This window comes from Drosophila virilis, chromosome X (assembly GCF_030788295.1).
Source record: "Drosophila virilis strain 15010-1051.87 chromosome X, Dvir_AGI_RSII-ME, whole genome shotgun sequence".
Lineage (NCBI taxonomy): Eukaryota > Metazoa > Arthropoda > Insecta > Diptera > Drosophilidae > Drosophila > Drosophila virilis.
This window is the reverse complement of record NC_091543.1, coordinates 13,193,814-13,203,842: the sequence shown is the minus strand read 5'-3', so window position 1 is coordinate 13,203,842 and position 10,029 is coordinate 13,193,814. Positions and strand designations below refer to the sequence as shown.

Below are 10,029 nucleotides of genomic sequence, written 5' to 3'. Positions count from 1 at the left end.
GGCATCGCGTGTTGCTGCCTGCCGGCACATCCCAATCAGAATCTTTTCCCATTCGCGCTTATCAGCGTGAACAAAAAAAAAAAAAAAAAAAACAAATGAGAAAAGAAAAAAGCAAAACAGTTGAAAGCGTGCGTCATTCGCATCATTGTCATCCACACAGCCAAATCTGTGGCTGCGACATGTTTCCGTTCCAGTGGAACGCTCGTGCGCCAAGAGATGTTAAAAGTTACTTTCTTGGCGCAGCTGACAAACGAGAATTATTGCCAAAGACCAATTTTGGGCAGCGTTCGTTGTGCTCGAAAAATCCTTCACCGACTCGCTGGCAATTGTTGGTCGGAACCGGTTGCACTTGTTGCCAGACAAGTGACTGGCAGCCGCAATCGAATTGCATCAGATCAGAAACAGAGCACAGCGGAGCAGAGCGAAGCACATCTCAATGATGGCCAATGATCCAGTTAGCATGGAGACCAGTTTCGTTGGTTTGATCGATTGTCGCCGCATTTTGGCCCATTTTTGTTTTATTGAGAGAGCAGCCGCAGCGCGGCTAGCGTCAAGGTACATTTATCGCGCTGTTAAAGCTCATGGCGTGTGCATTGCAAAAAAATGCATACAGTATTTACAAAGATATTTGGGTGTATATTAAATAAACTAAATGTTAAGGAAAAGGCATTGTATGCATTAGCTAGGCCTGTTGCGTTGTCAGCTTCTTCATGGTCGACGATGTGGCGGTGGTCATGGGCAGATGTGAGGGTGAATGCTTCACCTTCGATGTGAACACATCGTAGCCGAGACTGATCACATTATCGTAGAAGATGCGATAGTGTGTGGGTATCCAGTAGAAGTTGACGAACTGCGCCACCGGCCAGACGGTCCATTCGGCTGCATAGAGCTTCCAGGCCTTCTCCTTGATCTCCTCCCACACCTCGTGCGCGTCCTTTCTCTCCAGTATGCCCAGCGTCACAAAGAAGGCGGATATGTAGAGCGGCGAACAGATCAATTGATCGAGAACAATCTTTTTGGCCACCACACGCATGCTGCGACCGGGCAGATATTTGTCCAGCATCTGATACCAATAATGGCATATGATGCCAACGGCCACGCCGCTCGTCGCCATGTGCCGGGTGCGTGTGCTGCTGTATGTCTCGATCTCGTTATTGTACAACTCCAGCTGCTGTTCGAGAATGTCGCCCACCGAGCTGAGCGTTAGCGAGATGCCAACATTGGTAAATAGTAGAAATTTATTGCTAAATGCGCTGCTATGCCATTCGCGCATTTTCTGCAGTGTTCCAGATCTGACACCGGCGCCGGCGCCGCCTCCAGCTCCCGTCGCCGCATGCCGGAATATGCTGTAGCTGCCCCGGGAGAGCAGGATTCGTAGTTTTCGTCGCAGGAGGTACATCTTTCGCTGATATTATGGATGTATATAGGTTCTTGCCGTTGTGATAAATACCGATTCGCACTAGCTCTAAGCGATTGAAATGAAATTTAGCATGGTCTCCGCAGGCGCTCTTAGTCTTCGGAGTCCATTTTGTGGTGGCCAGGACAGTTTACTATATTTGAATTTTAAAACACATGATACTGAACTCCAATAGAAAATATTCCAAATATTTTAAAAACGCCAAACGCTGCCGGAAAGATTTCCCCAGCGCAGCGTTAGGTGGGCGGCGATCGCAGCAACAACAATTGCACAATCACGTGTAGCGAACAGCTGTTGACCAGGGCGTCAGCATTTGAAACGATATCGAGTACTTCAACTACTCGATTGCTTAACTTTGGTGCAACTAAATGTTTAGTCATTTACTAACAGCTACAAGTTGCCTAGAATATTACTAAAATAACAAACGATCAATTTAATGTGCTGCAACTTATGTTTAACCGAAAAGCACAGCAATGCTTATGAAAAATCCCATATAATACAATATAGATAACAGCACAGTATCGATACTTGTGCGACAGCCCTAGAAAGCGTTGCATTGTTATTGCAGTGCTATTTTCTTTATGTTTTTGTTGTTGTCACAGGCGTCGTAATTGGCAAGCTGTGTTCTAATTCAAAGTCAGCAACAGTTACTTGTGCACTTTCTGGCATATTTATTGTATTTTTGTACATTTTTGCATCTGATTGTGCCACAGCACAGTTTCCTACACAGCTGTAAGTTTGTTTTTCTCTTTCGCCCAAAAACAAAAAGACACTGCAGATAAGCAGCGCTGCGCAAAAGTATACGCAAACTCGTTGCGTACTGTTATTAATAACACTTTCGTGACAACAATTTCTCAACATTCTCAGCATCAGCAAACAAAGAAACGCACGCTCGCACACGCACACACACACACAAACATACAGGCGCAGACAAACACTGCAATTAAAGGCAGGTAAACGAGCGCAAAGGGTAGCGGAAACGCACAGACAGGGACAATAGAAGTGCTCTGATAAAAACTCGAAACAACTAAGTACACGCACAAGTATGGGCCGCATCTTTCTGGAGCACCTTGGCGGCCTCAAGCTGTTCAACTGCGCCCAATGCCACACCAATTTGACCAATCGCAGCCAATTAATCAGCACACGCTTCACTGGCGCCACGGGTAAGCAGAGAGTATACACGATTTATTGTTGCAGCTTGTTTGTTGATTGTTATATAAACATATATATATATATATACATATTATCCGCAGGACGCGCCTATCTGTTTAAGCGCGTGGTCAACTTGACGTTCAGCGCCATACAGGAGCGTGTGATGCTTACGGGCCGTCATATGGTGCGCGATGTTATGTGCAAGAACTGTGGCGCCAAGCTCGGCTGGATGTATGAGTTTGCCACCGAGGAGACGCAAAAGTATGAATAGTCCTCATGTCATTCGTATATAGGGGGCTAAATCGCTCACTCACACTATTGTTGCCTTTCCAGATACAAAGAGGGTCGCGTCATTCTCGAATATGCACTGATCAATGAGGCGGAGGGCTTTCCATCGGAGGCGGGCGGCACCAGCCACTGAACACAACTGAGCGTAGCTGCAGCTCCAGGCCAATAAAGCGTGTGTAGCCCTAAGTATTGAATAGCAAGCCGCAGGCGATGGCTTCTATAGCATATGTAATAATGTAACCGATCACCGTGGTCCTTGCATCGACAACTGGCTAGTGTGTGTGACTGTGTGTGCGTGTCTGTGTGTGTGTGTAGCTAGATATTATCATGTCGAGATCGTTAACGTGTAATTACAGCCCCTGTCAGCGTTACTTAAACGTAGTTTTAGGCATTAGCACATAAGCAACTGCGCGGCGCCCAATTCTAAAAATAATATTTATGAGGCTGATCTGCTAAAACACTCCCACCTCCTTCTCCCTTGGTTGCCGTGTGGCACAACGCAACTACATTTGTCCCCACTTTCTTTTTTGTTTTTTCTATTTGTAACATGCAATTATTATAAGGAACACATATGTGGTCCCACCCTGTCAACAACTTCATAAATTAATAAAATAAGAGATCTCTAGTTATCTTTATAAATCTCATCAAAGTAAATAGTTGTTTTTCTCAGTCTGACAAACGTTTAAGAACATGTGCACGAAACAGAAGCAGATGCTAAAGTTACCGAAAGAGAGAGCGAGAGTGAGGGAGATAGAGCAAGCATGCACACGAGCAAGGCATCAGGCCAACTTTTAAATAGCACTGACTATGGCATCAGATGCACAGATCCGTCTGAGATCTCAGCCCGGAACTGTATCCTTTAACTGCCTTTGCTAACTAATTAGAACAGCGGCAATAAACAAGTACATTATGTATACGATTAACAACCTTAACTATGATTTACATTGCTTTTATTTTGGTATTTATTTAATTGCTAGATAAGGACCCATACAAATGCAACAAAAATGCATTTTTATTTAGCTCAGCTTCGCTATCGGTGTGAATTTGTATTGTTAACTAAACTACTTAGTAACTCGAACTGTGTGCTCTACAGCTTATTGGTCTTCTGGGCCATGGCTAAAGCATTCTCGTTGGCAATCATTTGGAATTCCTGGAAGCGCTGCGATACACGCTGGTTCATCTTCAGGTACTTTTCCATGCAATTCAGCGAGCATTTCTCCTGCAAAGCAAGAATACCATTATGATATATCCTTTGGTCGGAGTTCAATTTGTAATTTGCCGCTTACCTCAGAGTCTTTGACATCGCGTGATGTGAAATCGCGTACACAGTCCGTAAAGCACATTTCGGAAAGTTTGTTGTAGGACATTAGGAAATCTGAAAACTATATGCACGTTGTTTAGTTTGATTGCCAGAAATAATCACATTCGGGCGGCACATTCGATTGCGCATTGCATCACATTTGCAGCGGATTTATCAATCAAATGCGCCGCGCTAATTACCGTTTTCATTTGATCCTTGTCCAGTTGGTCCAGAGAAACGGTTTCGGGGCTTTTAGCCATTTTGTACTGTGTTGTTTTATTGAAGTTTTTGTGAAATACAACGAAACGCTGTGCGATTAAATAATAGTAGAGCTCAGCTGTGCTGTCAAAATACCAGGGCTGCTATTCAGCGATAAGTCAATGTTATCGATATGTCTGGCATGCACATCGATAATTGGCTGCCATCTTGTTTTTAGCCCACAATCACAAATTAATTTTTCTCTACGTAAGCGTGGTTGTGTCTGCCTGCTGCCTGCGAAAAAAAATTGTGTATACCTAGAGACGCAATTAATACTTGGCTAAAGAAAAAAAAACCTTAGTTAAAGTTAGCAAACGCTTTCTACGTATATATTTATATACACATATATATATAGATATATATATATATATATATATAAACACACCATGCCCCGCTATCGTGAATGGGATTTGGCCTGCAAAGTCTACGTGGGCAATCTGGGCTCCTCGGCCTCCAAACATGAGATTGAGAACGCGTTCAGCAAATACGGACCTCTGCGCAACGTGTGGGTCGCCCGCAATCCGCCTGGCTTTGCCTTCGTCGAGTTCGAGGATCGTCGCGATGCTGAGGATGCGACACGCGGTCTTGACGGCACACGCTGCTGTGGCACACGCATACGCGTCGAAATGTCCTCTGGCCGTTCGCGCGAAGGACGCGGTGGCGGCGGCGGCGGTGGCGGCGGAGGTGGCCGTCGTGGCGGCCGCAGCGGTAGCGGTGGCGGCGGCGGTGCAGCTGCTCGCGCTGGCGATGCTGGTGGACGTTATAGGTGAGTACCACTCCGATCTTCCCTGCCCCCTTTGCACTGTCCGTGCATCACCAGTTTTTTTTTTTACGCATATGTATAAGCCATTCTGTATATATGTATATACAAATATATGTGTGTGCATATGTGGCATCGCAAACGTTGTGCATTGCATATGAGCTGGCCAAAAAAAAAAAAAAAAAGTATGAAAAATCGATTTGGGGCAAGCAAAAAAAAAAATATATATATATATTTATATGTATATGAAACGGGCCCGCCAATGTGCGTATACATACAAGAAATATTGCAGTACCGGTTGTAAAAGTGAGCACAGCGCACACATACACATACACACATTTACAGTAGCGTGCGCATCAATTGTGTGCACAGAAAAAAAAAATCTCACAAGTCCGAGTATCGTTAATCGATAAACAAGGGTTGGACGCTCAGATTCAAAGTGGATGCGTTCCATATATATATATATATATTTTTTTGTTTTTGTGTTGTTTTTTTTTTTTCACGTACTTCATTTGTTTCGCCAACACCCCGCAACAGAGATTTTTTTTCTCCCCTCCCCCGACCCGTTTGCCCGCTTGTTACTCGAAATGCGGCCTGGCCGTTGTACAAATTTGTTGTGTTTAGTAAAAAAGAAAAAAATAATTGTTAAAAATAGAAACAAAAATCATCGAGGATTGGGGCTCAGTTTTAATGTGGTTTCACAATCATTTTGCAGGATAAAGCCTACTTCTACTACAAGCACAACAAGAACAACAACAACAAGAACAACAGCTACTACTACTACTACTAGAACTTCTACTACTCCTCCTCTTCCTTCAACAAGTACAACTACTACAACAACAACAACAACAACAAGAACAACTTCACGTCTCATAACTACAACAACAACAACAACAACAGCTCCTGCTCCTCCTCTTACACACATTTCACCAACACCAACTACAACAACAACACGCCCAACCAAATTGTGCAGCTTTATGATAATTGTCGATTTCAACAAATACGATATATTCCGCTGACTGCAATAACAACAACAACAACAATAGCGACAGCAACAGCAACACATCACAACAAAAACAACACAAGTTCCTCTGCGCAAGCTCTCAACAACATTATGTACTTAACGTACGCATCTATTTATCAGCCAAGGGGCAATCCAATCACCATTCATCAGCTGCAGCCAACTGCAGCAGCAGCAGCAGCAGCAGCAGCTACAACCTGCATCAGCAACAACTGCAACTGCAACTGCAACACAATACAACATTCACTCACTCTAACTCATGCTCATACCACATGCACACACACACACACACACACACACTCTCACACACACTCACACAAAAATCAGCAAGTGCCACGTGCCACGTGCCACCGTGAGAGCAGTCAATCAGTCGGTCAATCAATCAATCAATTGACTGCAGCTGTCGTCGCAACTTCACCAACAGCAACAACAATCTTCATACTTCATCTCGTTTCGTACCAACAACAACATCAACAACAACAACAACAACGACCATTTGCTATCTCATTTATTAACAACACTTATCAACAACAACAACAACAACACCAACAACAACAACAGCAACAAGCAAGTGCAACTACTGACCCAGCAGCAATCAAATCTAACTCCAATTACACCAACCAACAACCAACCAACCAACCAACCAACCAGTCAACCAGTCAATCAATCAATCAATTAATCAATCAATCAACCAAACAACCAACCAACCAGTCAATCAACCAGTCAATCGATCAACGCTTTGCAACAGCCACAACAACTGTAGACAACTACAACTTGCAGTCCTAGACGCGTCTTCTGCAACGCCTCTCAGCCTCGGTCGTGCTTCTGTCCCCAAAAACAAAATGAACCTCATCTTATGTCATCTATAAGCCAGCCTGCCACCGACAACGACCAACAGCCAAGCAGCCAATCAGCCAATCAGCCAATCAGCCAATCAGCCAGTCAGCCAATCAAGCAAGAACTTCAACAACAGCAATCACCAAGAAACAACAGCAACAACAACAGCAGCTACTTCAACAACATGCAGCATGCAACATGCATTGGGGTCCTTGTTTTTAACCATCTCTTTTGTTGTTGCTCTAGCTCCTAGGCTCATCTCAGTTCTTGCACCCCTTCCACAACAACATGCCCGGGTTGGCCACCCCATCCCCCTACACCCTGCGTCGAGCATCTCCATCAAAAATGTTTATGAATCTTCAAATTCAGCCTGCGCTGCGCTTCTTCACTATTCACCTAAACAACTTCAGCTTCAACTGCAACAACTCCTGCAACCGCAAGCGTACCAACAACAACAACAACTACTACAACAACAACAACAACCACCACCAATTATCACCAACAACAACAACAACCAACCAACCAACCAACCACCAACCACAACCTCCGATTATCACGCAAAGCAACTGCCACAAAAAAAGAAAAGCAAAAGATAAGCAAAGCGTATGTAAAATTGTTTCCAATTTTTTCTTTTAGCTGTAGCTAAAAAAAAAAAAAAAATAACGCAAGTTTTATTTATATTTTTGTATATTTTTCCATTATTTTGTTGTTATCTTTTTGCCATTTTCGTAATACCCTTGCAGCAGTTCACAATAGATAGAGTTAGAATTGGATCGAACCCATGTTCCTTCGTGCTTCTAGCTGTATCCAAGCCAACTTCTCGCCCAGCTGGAACTTGGCAGAGATGCTTCTATTTTTTTTTTTGCCAAAAGTAGCAAATATGTTGCAGATTGACTGAATCGTATCACTATATAGATATACATATATATCTATCTATCCAGGAATACTTTTTTATGAATCATAAAATCAATTGATCAAGTTGAACAAGTGGCTGATCACTTGGCAGCGTTGCATCGAACTACTATATATTGCTGTATATAGTCAAGTCGCAGAGTTGTTGTCTTGGTCTTGGTTCAATACAAAGTACAGTGATCGCTCGCACATCAAATTAATAATAACAATTATCTAAATATAAATATGTCTGCTGGTATATTTAATTTTTGTTAAACGATTTGTTGTTTCTTTCATAAAATAACATTTCACGATTTCTAATTGAATTGCGATCACTGTAGTTTTTATTATATATGCCATCTGCCGCATGTCTGCAAGGGTATTTGAGTTTCGGCAAGCCGAAGCTAACAGAACTTTCTTGGTTTTTTATCGTTTATCGTTATCGTTATCGTTCACTTAACATGCATTTTTTTTTGTGTGTTGTTGTTGTTCCTCTACACACTCACCCGCTAATTGTCTGCTTTATTACAACAACAAGAAAAAGTAACAACAACAGTTAGACTAAAAAGAAAGAAACAAAGTACCGCACACACAGCAGAGGCAGCAGCAGCAGCAGCAGAAACAGCAGCAACAACAACAACTGCGGACGATCTACCCACTCTTCAGCTCTTCAGCCCTCTCTTCAGCTGCTGCGTTTTGAGCCGCGCTCTCTTCACGTCTGTGTGTGCGTGCGTCTGTGTGTCTGTACATGTGTGTGCGTATGGGCAGCGCAGCTGTTGAAAACCAGTATTAGCATCAGCACACACACACACACGCACACAAACCACCACACCACAGCACACCACACCAACAACAAACCCACCATCACCACACCAACAACAACAACAACAACAGCTACTTTTAGTTCACCAATAACAACAACTACAATAACAACAAACTACCAGAACAACAGTCTACTCAGTCTGCTCCGCTCATCAAAAAGCCACCAACCACCAACCACCAATCTCCACCACCACCACCACAAGCTACTACTGTGTTTATGTATGTTTTTTGGGATATAGCCCAAGGCATAGCTAAGATACCCTGCAAAGTAGCTCAACAACGGTTGTTCTCAGCTCAGCTCAGGTCAGCTCAACGCAGCGCCACAGCCACAACAAATTGTGACAGCACCACCGACCAATCAACCACCAATACTCCCCCCAGCTCCTCCATAGAAATGAAATGGAGGCACAGCTTTATAAAAAAAAAAAAAACAAAACAAAATAATAATAATATGTGTCAAAACGCAAGTGTTAAAAATCTATTTAATTTGTATTTTTTTCTCTCTCTCTCTTCTCTCTTTTTCGCTCTCTCTCTCACTCTCTCGCTCTCTCTCTGTGTGTGTGTGTGTGTGTCTGACTCACTCGTCCTACTCTGTCTGCCTTAATGCTTTAAATAAACATAAACCAATCACCCGCCCCCACCCAACCACCAAAACACCATCTAATTACAGGTCACGCTCCCCGAGACGTTCAAGGACACGCAGTCGCAGTTTCTCACGGGATCGACGCAGCCGCTCGGACTCGAGGGATCGCCACTAGGTGGAGCCGCAATCAGCGCAGCAGCTCATAAGACAGTTCTTCACATAACCACCCGCACAGACACAAATACAGACAGACACACCTACACACACACACACACACACTCACACTCACACACACAACTAGTACATGTGTAAAGGCGCCGCGAGTGTGGCCATAAAAAAAAAATAATAATAAAAATTTCCTATTACAGCCAGTTTTTTTTTTTTTTTCGGATTATATATATGCGTGTATATATATATATATATAAGTATATATATATATATGCATATATGTGTACAATTGTGAATTTCGGACGACAAAAGCAGCTCCTCACAAACAAACAAGAAAAACCAAATAAAAAAAAGTAAAAAAGAAGCAAAATAAAAAAAAAAATAGAAATTTAATTATAATTATGAAACATTTCGAACCAAGCCGCAACAACATATTTATTTGAAGGCAGCCGCGAGTAGAGTTTGTTGCTGTGTATCTAGATGTAAGTGCATAGAGATTAAAGAGAGAGAAACTTATAGAAAACAACACACA

General features: G+C 43.0%; 4 protein-coding genes across 5 annotated transcripts; 2 read left to right on the top strand and 2 right to left on the bottom strand.

Moving 5' to 3' along the window:
- Positions 1-480: 480 nt before the first annotated feature.
- On the bottom strand, positions 481-1,694 carry LOC6636141 (mpv17-like protein 2). Its single transcript, XM_002059499.4, has one exon. The coding sequence runs from the start codon at positions 1,397-1,399 to the stop codon at positions 683-685; it is 717 nt and encodes a 238-aa protein (XP_002059535.1). The 5' UTR covers positions 1,400-1,694; the 3' UTR covers positions 481-682.
- A 297-nt stretch (positions 1,695-1,991) lies between these two features.
- Positions 1,992-3,511, top strand: Ype (yippee zinc finger protein). Its single transcript, XM_002059498.3, has 4 exons — positions 1,992-2,149; positions 2,285-2,580; positions 2,671-2,830; positions 2,903-3,511. The coding sequence occupies exons 2-4, from the start codon at positions 2,463-2,465 to the stop codon at positions 2,988-2,990; spliced, it is 366 nt and encodes a 121-aa protein (XP_002059534.1). The 5' UTR covers positions 1,992-2,149; positions 2,285-2,462; the 3' UTR covers positions 2,991-3,511.
- A 279-nt stretch (positions 3,512-3,790) lies between these two features.
- Positions 3,791-4,518, bottom strand: Tim9a (translocase of inner membrane 9). Its single transcript, XM_002059497.4, has 3 exons — positions 4,358-4,518; positions 4,144-4,239; positions 3,791-4,076 (listed from the first exon to the last, which is right to left on the bottom strand). Exons 1-3 carry the CDS (start codon positions 4,415-4,417, stop codon positions 3,945-3,947), a joined length of 288 nt encoding a protein of 95 aa, XP_002059533.1. The 5' UTR covers positions 4,418-4,518; the 3' UTR covers positions 3,791-3,944.
- Positions 4,519-4,582: 64 nt separating this feature from the next.
- Positions 4,583-9,943, top strand: Rbp1-like. Of its 2 annotated transcripts, XR_011417013.1 has the most exons (3): positions 4,583-5,181; positions 5,891-7,636; positions 9,417-9,943. XR_011417013.1 is itself a non-coding variant. In XM_002059496.4 (2 exons), the coding sequence occupies exons 1-2, from the start codon at positions 4,802-4,804 to the stop codon at positions 9,502-9,504; spliced, it is 468 nt and encodes a 155-aa protein (XP_002059532.1). In that variant the 5' UTR covers positions 4,597-4,801; the 3' UTR covers positions 9,505-9,943. The 2 variants fall into 2 exon arrangements, 1 of the variants encoding a protein (XP_002059532.1); XM_002059496.4 differs by lacking the exon at positions 5,891-7,636 and having other exon boundaries at positions 4,597-5,181.
- The last annotated feature ends 86 nt before the right edge of the window (positions 9,944-10,029 follow it).

Coding starts and splice junctions, on each gene's coding strand:
- LOC6636141 (XM_002059499.4), bottom strand. CDS start 1,399: ATGTACCTCCTGCGACGAAAACTACGAATCCTGCTCTCCCGGGGCAGC.
- Ype (XM_002059498.3), top strand. CDS start 2,463: ATGGGCCGCATCTTTCTGGAGCACCTTGGCGGCCTCAAGCTGTTCAAC. Junction 2,581..2,670: donor ACGCTTCACTGGCGCCACGG/GTAAGCAGAGAG, acceptor TATTATCCGCAG/GACGCGCCTATCTGTTTAAG. Junction 2,831..2,902: donor GCCACCGAGGAGACGCAAAA/GTATGAATAGTC, acceptor TTGCCTTTCCAG/ATACAAAGAGGGTCGCGTCA.
- Tim9a (XM_002059497.4), bottom strand. CDS start 4,417: ATGGCTAAAAGCCCCGAAACCGTTTCTCTGGACCAACTGGACAAGGAT. Junction 4,240..4,357: donor ACAAGGATCAAATGAAAACG/GTAATTAGCGCG, acceptor ACGTGCATATAG/TTTTCAGATTTCCTAATGTC. Junction 4,077..4,143: donor GCGATGTCAAAGACTCTGAG/GTAAGCGGCAAA, acceptor CTTGCTTTGCAG/GAGAAATGCTCGCTGAATTG.
- Rbp1-like (XM_002059496.4), top strand. CDS start 4,802: ATGCCCCGCTATCGTGAATGGGATTTGGCCTGCAAAGTCTACGTGGGC. Junction 5,182..9,416: donor GATGCTGGTGGACGTTATAG/GTGAGTACCACT, acceptor ATCTAATTACAG/GTCACGCTCCCCGAGACGTT.